Below are 12,795 nucleotides of genomic sequence, written 5' to 3' on the forward strand. Positions count from 1 at the left end.
AATTATATTTCTCCTCTAGCTGCTTCCAAAAGAAATCTCCACAACAGTCCATATACCGCAGATTTTTTCCATTGCTGATTTGTAGTGAAAAATTGTTATGCACAAAAGGAGATTTTTGAGGATTATTTTTAATGAATCTACTCCAAAATCCTCTTCCAAACTGCTTTTATAAAACACTTGTAAAACTTACCATTCATTTCCACTTTGCTGTAGTTTTTTTTTTCATTATTTATTTCCTGAAGTGGTTTTGAAAAATGCCCGATGAAAAAAAAATTGTCACTTTTTTAAGCGGATCCTGCTCCAAACTGGGTCGAATTAAAAATCTGCAAAAAATACATAAGGAAAAAAATAACTCTTCCAAAACCGAAAGAATATTTCTCCTACAAAAGGAGCGTATTTTGGAACAGTTTTCTCTGGGAAAACTTGTCGTTTTTGAAACATTGTGTGGACATGGCTTAAGAAACACGTTAATAATTATTGAATCAGATTCCGCATGATTTGGGACTCGGGATCGACATCGTACAGGAAACCGGCAATGGAAAAGTCTTTTATTATTCACAATGAAATATAGGGTTACATTAGAAAAAAAATTTCCCCAAAAATCTATGGAATATTTGTTGCAGAAATATCTTAGTTTTTTCCTATGTATGTGAATACAGAAATCCATGCATCTGCTGCAGAAGTGACCCCACTGAAATGTAGGTGATGAAGAAGTCACGGAAACTTGTCACCCTTACAAAATCATAAATGTGAGGTCTTATCATTACATAATATATACCGATGACCCCTGTGTGAGTGCTATTATCTACTAGTTATGGAATCTGGAACGTGTGAACATGGCCTATCCTCAGGATGCGTATATATAATAGTCTGACACTAGGTGGCAGTATTTCTTCACCCATACAGTAGCAGGTGTTACCATAGGCTGCATGCAGAGACCTCGGCTGGTTGGGTGACTCCGGGTCACAGTCGGGGCTTCGCCACACTTTTGCATGAAAATAAAGATTAAATATTAATCCCCAATGTTTTTTTATTTTATTTTTTTGCAATATCACTAATTTGTTGTGTTGCGGCGTTGTATCCCTTTTAATTCTGCATTGTAATCTGAGTTTTTTGCTGCAACTCTTCTTAAACGGGAAAAAATAAAAGCTATAGAAACATATGTGATCTAGACACTGAAAACATGTGCTTTGCAAGAAAAAACTGAACTAAGCAAAATCCGCACATGTTATATGCATACAATAGATAGATATATATATATATATATATATACTGCTCAAAAAAATAAAGGGAACATTTAAACAACAGAATCTAACTCCAAGTAAATCAAACTTCTGTGAAATCAAACTGTCCACTTAGGAAGCAACACGGATTGACAATCAATTTCACATGATGTTGTGCAAATGGAATAGACAACAGATGGAAATTATTGGCAATTATCAAGACCCCCTCAATAAAGGAGTGGTTCTGCTGGTGGGGACCACAGACCACCTCTCAGTACCAATGCTTTCTGGCTGATGTTTTGGTCACTTTTGAATGTTGGTTGTGCTTTCACACTCGTGGCATCATGAGACGGACTCTACAACCCACACAAGTGGCTCAGGTAGTGCAGCTCATCCAGGATGGCACATCAATGCAAGCTGTGGCAAGAAGGTTTCCTGTGTCTGTCAGCGTAGTGTCCAGAGGAATGGTGCAACCAGGAGACAGGCCAGTACACCAGGAGACGTGGAGGGGGCCGTAGGAGGGCAACAACCCAGCAAGACCGCTACCTCAGCCATTGTGCACGGAGGAACAGGAGGAGCACTGCCAGAGCCCTGCAAAATGACCTCCAGCAGGCCACAAATGTGCATGTGTCTGCAGAAACGGTTAGAAACTGACTCCATGAGGATGGTCTTAGTGCCCAACATCCACAGATGGGGGTTGTGCTCACAGCCCAACACCGTGCAGGATGCTTGGCATTTGCCACAGAACACCAGGACTGGCAAATTTACCACTGGCGCCCTGTGCTCTTCACAGATGAAAGCAGGTTCACACTGAGCACATGTGACAGACGTGAGAGTCTGGAGACGCCGTGGAGAGCGATCTGCTGCCTGCAACATCCTTCAGCATGACCGGTTTGGCAGTAGGTCAGTAATGGTGCGGGGTGGCATTTCTTTGGAGGGTCGCACAGCCCTCCATGTGCTCGCCAGAGGTAGCCTGACTGCCATTAGGTGCCGAGATGAGATCCTCAGACCACTTATGAGACCATATGCTGGTGCGGTTGGCCCTGGGTTCCTCCTAATGCAGGACAATGCCAGACCTCATGTGGCTGGAGTGTGTCAGCAGCTCCTGCAAGATGAAGGCATTGAAGCTATGGATTGGCCCGCCCATTCCCCAGACCTGAATCCGATTGAGCACATCTGGGACATCATGTCTCGCTCCATCCACCAACGTCACGTTGTACCACTGACTGTCCAGATGTTGGCGGATGCTTTAGTCCAGGTCTGGGAGGAGATCCGTAAGGAGACCATCATTTGCACCAAATACGCAAAATGTGAACTTAGTCTAAAAGTGCTGAAGCACCATACAATGTGTAGTGACCGTTATTGGTATTACAATCTTTGTCCCATATAAGTGAATGGCAGTGCTCACAGTAGCAATCATGACTAGTGAGGAGTGAGAGGACTCGTTGCTCGGGTTTTCCTGAGCACGCTCGGGTGACCTCCGAGTATTTGTTAGTGCTCAGAGATTTAGTTTTCATCGCCGCAGCTGAATGATTTACAGCTACTACCCAGGCTGAGTACATGTGGGGGTTGCCTGGTTGCTAGGGAATCCCCACATGTACTCAGCCTGAGTAGTAGCTGTAAATCATTCAGCTGCGGCGATGAAAACTAAATCTCTGAGCACTAACAAATACTCGGAGGTCACCCGAGCGTGCTCAGGAAAAACCGAGCAACGAGTATACTCGATCATCACTAGTCATGGCCACTATACAATGTACGGCACTGTGCTACTTCCTGCAGCATCTCCAATCAGCTGATCGGTGCGTGCGCTGGCAGTTGTGACCCCATTGATCTTACATTGTTGACCTTAGCCAAGAATAGGTTCTCAATATTAATACATGACATTTTGCAAAAAAAAGGGCAAAATTAAAGAGCATTTCTTGATTTACGCAAAAATTCATGAACGGTGTGTGTCACTAAAGAACTCGGTCCACAAAGATATTAACGAATGCCAAGAGCCAAGGAATGAAATGTGACTTTAAAATAAACCTGAGAATGATGAGTCGGGCTATTAGATGCCATTTTTGGGGATGTTTAAGGCCACCCTTCTCCCCTGTCCAACCACTCTCCCACTTTCTGCCCAGGATGATATCCGGGAAAGATGGCAAAACTTACAGAAGGTGGAGAATGCGGGCAAGAGGTATCCGATTTAACCATCTGTTGCTACCATTGATCTATGACTCTGTCCCCCATGGAGTGACACAGACAATAATTTTTTTTTAATTTTTTTTTTTTTATTATCGGACCCATATAAAAAATCGATTCCAAAAGTTTAAATGCAAGAAAAAAAAAAAGGGAACCTTTTTTGGAGAAGGTGCTGTACAAAACAAATAAATAGGGATTTTCTCATTTCATTTCCATACCCAGATGTTCCAGGACCAGCTCGATTCTCCATTCTTTACACACAATAGTTAAAAGAGGAATGAACAACCATCCTCACACATGTCAGAGGGAGGCGGAGCAGCGATGGGAGGGATCTGCAAGCCTGTCTGGCAGAAAACTGCCTAATCCCTTGGAACATGGCCGGAGGGGACGGCGGTGCATGGGGGTGAGCGCGGCCACCTGTTCCAGCATGCCTGACCCTGCGCTGTGCTTGCCTTTGTCAGGCTAAGGTTATGATGACTTTTGCAAAAAAAAAAAAAGATACTAAAACATTTGTTCTCCGATTCGGTTTCTGGAAAAGCCTGCAGCCCTCAAACACATAAAGCCCCTGAAATCTCTAGAGAAGGGGTCTCATAGCACCATAAGGCCAGGGGCTTCCCATAGGCACAGCTGCAGCTATGGTTCCGATATCAGAGCTGATGATGGATTCGGCCCGAAACGCATGGGTCCATTCGATTTCAAGCCGCTGCGCTGATCGGAGAATCCTAAATTGTTCCACGCCATTACCTGGCCTCTGCCGCAGGCGCCTACACTGATAAATATGGATTATTTGCATAGAAAAAGTTCTGAAGGCCCAAATTTATGGACATGGGAGGAATGAAGGGCGTTCGTAAGGGACTTAATCCCGCAGGACTCTGTCCATGGGCTCGGTCTGGTTCTGTCGAAATAAATTGAACTGTAATACCAGACACAACCTGTGTATAGGAGTGGCGCTATTTCTGGAAAAATGGTAGAACTTTTTTTTTCTTTGTTTAATCCCTTTTCAATGATACAGACACCCTTGGATACATTTTTTTTCCATGAAATGCATGTGTTCACACATGCATGTTCACAGTTTTCTGATTTTTGACGATCCGCTCAAACTCACTCTTCCCATTCAATTTTATTGGAAATACACTGATGTTCTCATGCGTTTTTATAAAAAAAAAAAATAAATAAATTATATTATATTATATTATATTATATATATATATTTATTTTTTTTTATTTTTTATTTTTTTTTAAGTGTTTTTAAAAACACCTGACGGGGGGAAAAAAAAAGGAAAAAAAAATGCGTGTCCCTTCTTAGAAGCGGATCCAGAAGGAATCTGCTCCAAACTAGGCATTGTCCAATCAAAATACTGCAAAAAAAAATGGGCACACGGAGGCTTTTCATGAGTTTTTGGAGCAGAAACTGAACAGTCTGAGAGTTTCCATTCAGTATCAACACCAAAAACTCAGCAAAAACACTCCATGTGCCCATAACCGTAGGATAAGAAAAACTCCTCCCAAAGCAAGAGCTTTTAAAAACTTGTTGTTTTTTTTAAATGCTTTGAAAAAAAAAAAACATAGTGTGAACATAGCCTAATAATAATTTTTTGCAGTTGGGTTTCAGTAAATGTTTGGCTTTTACAGGCTGTTTGTTTCCCGGTTGCTGAGAGTCAGTTAGTGTTCTCGTTGTGACAGCGAGTTTTTTTTTTTTTTTTTACTCGTTTTTCTGTCTTTTCAAAAGTATAAAAAAAAATCTGAAAGGAGATTAAAAAAAAAAAAAGAGCTCGCTGACAGATTCTCAGTTAGCTCATTCTACAACCAGCAAATATATAGGGAAACAAAGAGCCTTGAAAAGCCAAACGGGGCAAGATTTTTAATGAAACCCAATTGCACAAATTATTTTGGAGTCCAGAATATATGCATTTAAGTAAAAAAAAAAAAAAAAAAAAAAAAAGCCTCAAAAGGTGTTGGTGTCCAGATCCTTTATGCTCTGCTCTTATGCCAGAAATGGCGCCACTATTATCCACAGGTTGTTTCTGGTATTACAATTCTGCCACACTCTTCGACAGAGGGGGACAGATGGGTGTGGGGTCATTTCTGGTCGTTTCCAGCTTTTTAGCCGATCCATGATCAATCCAATGAAATAATGGCACAAATCCGTCATATATAAGTTGTAGTTTAATCCATAGAAATCTAATAAAAAATACGGTAATAAGAATGATTCATCCTCCATTCTTCGCAAGATCCGGCTGATTTCAGGTCCCTGACATGCTTGCACATCTTCCTCCCGTACCTTCCTGTTCCACAATTAATCCATAGCAAAATAATAATTAAAAAAAAACTTAAAAAAAAAAAAACACGATATAAGTGACACCTGACCAGCAGATTATAACTATTCCTTATAGATAGAGTAAAAAAAAAAAAACAACTTTTGATGATCATTTCTAAAAAACAAAGCTGTACCATAAGAAAATGCATTCATCGAGCTCCGTTAAGCAAAGTATTCAGGAGAATATACTATATATATAAAAAAAAACCATACACTGCCGATAAAAAGGAGCGCAGAAAACGTATATACACATCTCCATATATACAGCATTTTTTATGGGGTCGGTTTATACTTTTTGGAAGCATTGGATTTAATTAGAGAAAGTAGCGATTTAAAAAGACGACGCGTTTCTTTCTTGTTATGATCCTTCATATGAACGGTCCAATACTGACTGCAGAGTGTTAATTCCATCCTTATGTTTTTTGTGCTTTCCGCCCGTGTTTTTGTTTTGTTTTTTTCACAGTTGCTCTCGTCCAGCAGTTTCCAAAGTAATTTAAAAAAAAAAAAAGTGCTTGTGATGATCCGGTAGACTGTGCCTCGTCACTCAGTAGAACGCTGGCCAATTCCCGGTGCCAAAACCGAGACTTTTGGCGGGTTTTGCAATATTGGCGCTCTCACTGCAAGGCACATGAGGTGAGAAGTGAAAAAAAATGGGTTAAAGTTTGGAAAGTTTTGTCGTCACTTCATACTAAGGTGCCCGGCTTGGAGTCTTCGTGCCATAAGAGGTCTTGGTCGTCGGGAAGAGGGCCGTCGTTTAGTGGGGTGATGTCGGGGTCCTCTATTTGGGAAGCATAGGTATGGAAAGTCCTATGGATAAAAAACAAATAAAAAAAAAGTTAGAAGGTCCGGATTTACGCAAGTTTGGTCCTTCAACACAATGGATTGGTAAGTGGTCCTATTCGCAAACCCGTAAATGACCAATTCATCTGGACGCATCCTAGTGCAGACCACTCACATTAGATATCCGGATTGTACGGCTGATGGTCATCTCTCCCAACTCCCCCCACAAAGCAGAGAACCCAGGAGCATTCAGCCGAGCCAAACTTTCCTACGAGATAGCCGCCATCGTAGGCTAGAGCTTATCTTCTATCCGAACAAAAGGATTGACAGGGATTGAATTCAGTTGCTCAACTCCAATCCTGATCTGCCGGAGGACAAATAAGGAGGTCCCCCATTAGGAGGCACATTAGACGGTCAGACGAAATTGGTAACTTATCGAAATGCGCATGGAGACCTTATGGTCTCTTTTGGCCACTTTTACAAGTCTGCGTTTGTAACACATATGGTTGCATCACGCATGGCGTCGGTGTGCCGTCCCTATCATTTTGTCTGCAAATCGGACTTTTTCCCACCACTAGCGGGTCTGCGCTTAGTAACCCGATGTTTACCCTGGTTACCAGCGAACCTCGGCATCGTTGGTCGCTGGAGAGCGGTCTGTGTGACAGCTCCCCAGCGACCATACAACGACTTACCAACGATCACGGCCAGGTCGTATCGCAGGTCGTGATCGTTGGTAAATCGTTATGTGAGACGGTACCCTTAAGGATCTGCCACGTCCGATTTTGGACCTTTTTGTTCTCCCTGGGATAAGCCTCCGGCAGAAGAGTCTGGCTGCGGCTCTCTCAGACAACACAGTAGCGCTCGGCAGTGATGAGATAGTCCGGAGAGATGGTGGTCGGCTAAACGATCTGCATGATACTAAGGAGTCGTCAGGGAATAGTTTGTATACAGACGGTGACTTTGCAGAATATAGTAGTGGACACTCGAGGAGGCATCTTCTTGCCCCATACTGGTAGTCACTACGTCAGTGAAGGTTATAGGGTCACCATCATGGAATGACGAGCATGCTGAGCTTCTAATGGGCTTTCTCCCATGTCTCCTAAACAAATTATTGACCTTTACACCCAAAATACCAAAGAACAACACCGAGCGACTGACGGAGAGGACTCTTTTCAACACGTTCCGGGTCTGCGGAAGTAGAGAATGTATACGCAGCAGCCAAACCGGTCGGACTGCAATCCGGGGCTCACCTGCTTGGCAGAGGCATGCTGCTGTAAGCCGTGGAGTAGCCAGAGTATGAGGAGTGAGGTACGGGGTTGGGATAGGCCATTGTGCCTGTGTGTGCCCACCGATTCCCAGCTGTGCTTGTGGAAGACACTGGGATAGAGAAAAAAAAATAAAAAATATCCCAAAAATTAGTATTACAGGTTTTTTTTGTCTATGACTAACCAAAAACAAAATCCTTCAAGAAAGGTCTAGGAGATGTCCCAATAAACCAAAGCAGGAGGGTGCAACTGTCCTTCCTCACTTTCTGGAAATGATCTTGCCCTCCCCAATCAGTTACAATACTAATGCTCACTATTGCTACAGCACCCCTAAAGGAAAACTGGGGTATAACATCCTGTCCATGAAGGTTAGCTCACCAGCCCAAGATCATGCCTTTAGCTTCTGGGGTGGTTAAAGGGTTTGTTCTAGAAACAACCTTTATCATCTGACCATAGAACAGGCGATAAACGATCACTGTGGAGAATATCCGACATCCGATATCTAGAAGTGACCAAAAAGGTTTGTGGGACACTGGTCTGACTACCATGATGCTACACCGTGACACCTGGGCCAGGGTCCGGCAGACTTCCTCAGCCAGCACTCAAACGTTGGCATCTCGATCGGCTCTGGTGTTTACAACATATTCCATGACATTGTGCCGTAACGTTGCCCTGTGCGCCAACATTTGAGTGCCGGCTGAGGAAGATCGCAGGACCATGGTCCAGCCAAATACATATGTGCTCAGGGTCCTGTAATTCCTTTTTTTATCCCCATCTCCGAGACCCCACAAATCATAAGAGGGGTCCCAAAGTCCCTTGTGTGAATGGAGTGGTAGTGAGCATGTGCGACCACTACAGACTGTGACTGGAGCAGTGGTCGCACATGCTCACTACCGCTCCATTCACACAGGAGAATTTGGGACCTCTTCTTATCATCACCAAGACCCAAGAGATCATGCACGCATCAACCAGCCCATAGAAGTCTCTAGGCAAAACCATGGTTGGACCCCCTCTAGCCAAGCGTAGAAAGATTGCTCCAACTTACCGGATGAACAAGATGGGGCCCGGACGCTGGGAGATGAGGGAACTTGCATAGAAGCGTAACAAAGACTCCTCTGTGAGCCCCGGTCAGACTCATCTTTTTGACACGATGCCCGCTGGTACCATCCCCTTAAATGCTCGGCCACGATGGCCTTTTTAATGTTCTTCGTGATCTGCTCTGTAGTCTTTACGGGCTTCTTTTTCGGAAGCCTTAACGTTGCATAGGCGTTGACAGGCACCAACTGGTCTGCATCATACCTCATATAGGGGTCGTAGCCATAGTGCATGGACGCGCGGTACGAGGGGTTTACGCTGTACTGACCCTCTGTATCGTTCTCGTATATGTAGCTTCCATTGTAGTAGGGGTCAGTTTCCTGATAAGCCGAGTATCCGGTGATGTAATAGCTGGACGATGGTTGGTTCTGGGTGACTTGGTAAACGCTGTTTCGGCCATCTTTATGCGCCAGGTTGGGCATACTTCCCGAGTTTGCCGCAGAAAAGTTTTGCTTCTTGTGACGCCCCCGTCTGTCCCGAGGGCGATTGTCCAGGGTCTGGGTGGTGTAGCAGTAGTTTTGCTTTGGCGGCGTGCTGTAATACTCCGAGCTCGACTGGCTGGTGTAGGACGACCCATCGTCTAGGACCTCGGTGCTGTTGCTTCTTTGACTCTTTGAGATGGAGAAGGTCGCGCTTCCATCGACTGAATCGTCAATCAGAGGAGTGTGGGACTCCAAGCTGCCCCGCCGCTGTCGGCCATTGTGGCTTATCACTTCATTCCTAGAACAAAACAATATAGGATCACTATATAAAGTGCCATATGTGACCCAGCGGCCATGCCGGTATCCGTTGGCTGTGGATCAATGACCTGCAAACCTTCTCCTACCTATCAGAAAGGCAAAAAAACGCAGAAATCAAAACTAATTTTTTGTGCAAAATGCATTTTTTCCACGGTTTTCTGCTATGAACGTCACTCAGGACGATGCAAGAATTTACATGGGTAATGTAGGTGGAGATGCTTTATACACGACTACACCCATAGAATAAAACGTCGCCCTCTGTAGTCATATGCGCAGGAAGTTCTCGATAAAGTCATCATACATTCACATCAGCTACGTATCTGCTGCATACTCCAACGTGATCTGCAGTGATTAGCCGGCCATTAGGCACAGACCGCTGCCCCGATCGCTCAGGTGTCCGCCCCGCGATCCCGATCTAGCACGCGCTATTTCCGACTTACTGGAGGTGGCTGCTGCTGTAGGCGTTTCGTGTCAGCACAGGAGTGGAAGGCATGCTCCGACCTCCGGGAGGCTTCCGCTCCACACTCTTGTACGGGCTGCTGTGTGTAGAAGTCGGCTCTCTGTGACTATATATGGGAAGAAAAAATAATGTTTTTTAAAGAAAAAATTGCTTAAAAAAAAAAAAAAGTGCTAATAAACAGTCATCAGAAATTTTGATAGTGTTAGAATTTAATCTAAAAAAACTAAAACAGATAAATGACTTAAAAAAATAAAGTTGTAAATTTCCGCTTGAGAAAGGCTTTTGGAAGCTGAAACGTTGTACCACGCCATGTGGGCCCAAAAAAGTAAGTAAGTAAGTAAGTAAGTAAGTAAGTAAGTATGTATGTATGTATGTATGTATGTATGTATGTATGTATGTATGTATGTATGTATGTATTATATATATGTATATATCTCAAGGCTTGAGAAAGGCTCAGTGTGAGCCGAAACGTCGTATAGAGATGTGGGTCTGAATAAAGGTCACAAGTTTTTTCATCTTTAAAAAGAACTGGAGTGCTGCCTTTTTTTCCTGTTTTGGTATATATAATATATATACAATATATAAATATATATATATATATATATATATATATATATATATATATATATATATATATATATATATATATATATATATTATTTTTTTTTTATTTTTATTTTTTTTAAAGCAAATTATATTAAAAATAGCTTTAAAAAAAAAAAAAGGATAAAACAATATATTTTAAAGCTATTGTTTGGTACAGTTACAATGTACCGTATCTTTGCATTATTGCTGTACTAAATGATGGCTTAAAAAATTTATATACCGTATGTAAAAAAAATTTAACACATTTAGTACAGTAATAAATAGATATAAAATAGCTTTCATATATTACTGTACTAAAAATGATATAATATTTTAAGAGATTTTTTAGCAATGATATATATTATTTTATTTAACCTGTTTTTAGTACAGCAATAATATTTTCTTCTTTCATTACATTGTAACGCTATCAAGATTGACTGACATTTTATTACCACTGTTTTTAGAATTTATTTATATATTATTTTATTTTTATTTTTTTTCAATGTGTCCACTAGGTGGCACTATCCTATTGCGCCGCCTGGTTCTATAGTTTATTTTAGGATAGCATTTTATTTTTTAGGCTCCAATAGATCACTGGGATCTGGATTACTTAGATCCGGGGTCATTTATTTACTGGCATTTAGGACTATAATGTGAAATGCGATTGTCTTTGTCGGACTGCACCTGAAACAATGGCAGCATTATATGGCGGGCGTTCTTCCTTCCGGTAAACACAGCTGAGCAATATACCAGAAAATACCAGCTGGTTACAGATAGGTGCAGAGTGCTGCGTTTATTCCGGTAGCTCGTGACCTTGGCTTCTCCTCTACCCTTCGTTATTAATGACGCCCCTTTGTAAAATACTATATATTTACCCTAAGAGCCGCATATCTGAAAACTGTTCATTAAGAGAAGATTTTCTACAAAGGCTTCTGTCTTTTGGGAGTCGGTTCTTGGGGGAATTCTGCAGGGAACAGGATCTCGGTCCTTGAAGATAGATGGAGTCATCTGAAATTAAGAAAAAAAAAAAATTAATTAATTAAAAAAAATTAATTGTGTCTCACTTTACTATTTACTCATGCAAAACCAGCCACTAGGTGGTGTTCATCTTTCCTTAGATACTCACCATCATCGAATGTGGTCGTGTCGGACAAGGAGCTGCTTTCCGATGGGATGATATCATCTATAAAGTAAGCAAAAGAAAAAAAAAAAAAAGAGGCCATTTAGTGAACAGATTGGCTGATTAATGCTGTGTTTTGACTAATTAAACCAAAATTTAACAAATTAGTCCAGATTAAACCCCCACAAGTAATGGTTAGGAGGATGCACAAATTTACTTTAATGACTCGGCGCAACAATAGTGACGGGAAGGAGGTGGAGTGGTCATTGTAAGACGCATTTAGTCACTTCTTCCTATTTACTGGTGCCCCCTAGCGGTAAAAATGATAGAAGTTTCATTAAAAAAAGGCTAATGTTGCCCCTTTTTGAAGGATATTTAAAAAAAAAAAAAAAAAAGGGCTAATGTGGAGGCATGGATGTTTATTGGGGAGGGGTTTAATGGTCAGGGGTGTAACAACTATGGGTGTAGAGTGTTGAAGTCGCACCCGGACCAAAAAGATTGCTTAGGATCAAAATGACTATTAAAGACCTGCTGGAGATTTTACATTGGGGACAACGAGCTTCAAATTTCACCACCATTAACGGGATAAGCGCCGGCCAATCTGAGGGTTTCTCTTTTTCCCAATGCCCCATACGGAGGAGAATTGCGGGCCGACGTGGCCCCTCGTACCTTGTAAGAGAAGAGAGGCCCTCTTGGTTGGGTCTTTCCCTCTCTTGATCCTGTACTCGTTGATGGAGCTCTCTATGTCCTGCAGCCTCTTTATGGCATCGCCATAATCCTGCTTCCTCTTCCTCTTGACGTTCTTGCCGAGGTCAGGCTCCATCAGAAGTTTCTTCGTCGCCTCCACCATCTGCTGTTGGATGAGGAACTTGTGCTCCAGATTTTGTAAGTCGGATTCCTAGGAGCAAAAAAATAAAATACAGAAGTGGGCGCAACATAAAATCCCCCAAAACATGGATGCATCGGCTACGACTACACCAGTTCCAAGTTGTAGACTATGACACTGATCTTCAAAAAGTTGGATAA

At 42.2% G+C, this 12,795-nt stretch overlaps 1 protein-coding gene across 2 annotated transcripts in view; it reads right to left on the reverse strand.

Annotated features, from left to right (window-relative positions):
* Positions 1-5,555: 5,555 nt before the first annotated feature.
* Positions 5,556-12,795, reverse strand: part of FRMD4B (FERM domain containing 4B) — a 195,853-nt gene continuing 188,613 nt past the window's right edge. For both annotated transcript variants that reach the window (XM_077276140.1, XM_077276139.1), the window contains exons 17-23: positions 12,439-12,667; positions 11,776-11,832; positions 11,525-11,657; positions 10,045-10,170; positions 8,815-9,584; positions 7,755-7,881; positions 5,556-6,531 (exon numbers count right to left, since the gene is read on the reverse strand). In XM_077276140.1, coding sequence (XP_077132255.1) covers positions 6,408-6,531; positions 7,755-7,881; positions 8,815-9,584; positions 10,045-10,170; positions 11,525-11,657; positions 11,776-11,832; positions 12,439-12,667 — 1,566 coding nt within the window. In that variant the 3' untranslated portion in view covers positions 5,556-6,407. The remainder of the gene's footprint in view (positions 6,532-7,754; positions 7,882-8,814; positions 9,585-10,044; positions 10,171-11,524; positions 11,658-11,775; positions 11,833-12,438; positions 12,668-12,795) is intronic.

The sequence above is a fragment of the Ranitomeya variabilis genome, chromosome 8, assembly GCF_051348905.1.
Source record: "Ranitomeya variabilis isolate aRanVar5 chromosome 8, aRanVar5.hap1, whole genome shotgun sequence".
Classification (NCBI taxonomy): domain Eukaryota; kingdom Metazoa; phylum Chordata; class Amphibia; order Anura; family Dendrobatidae; genus Ranitomeya; species Ranitomeya variabilis.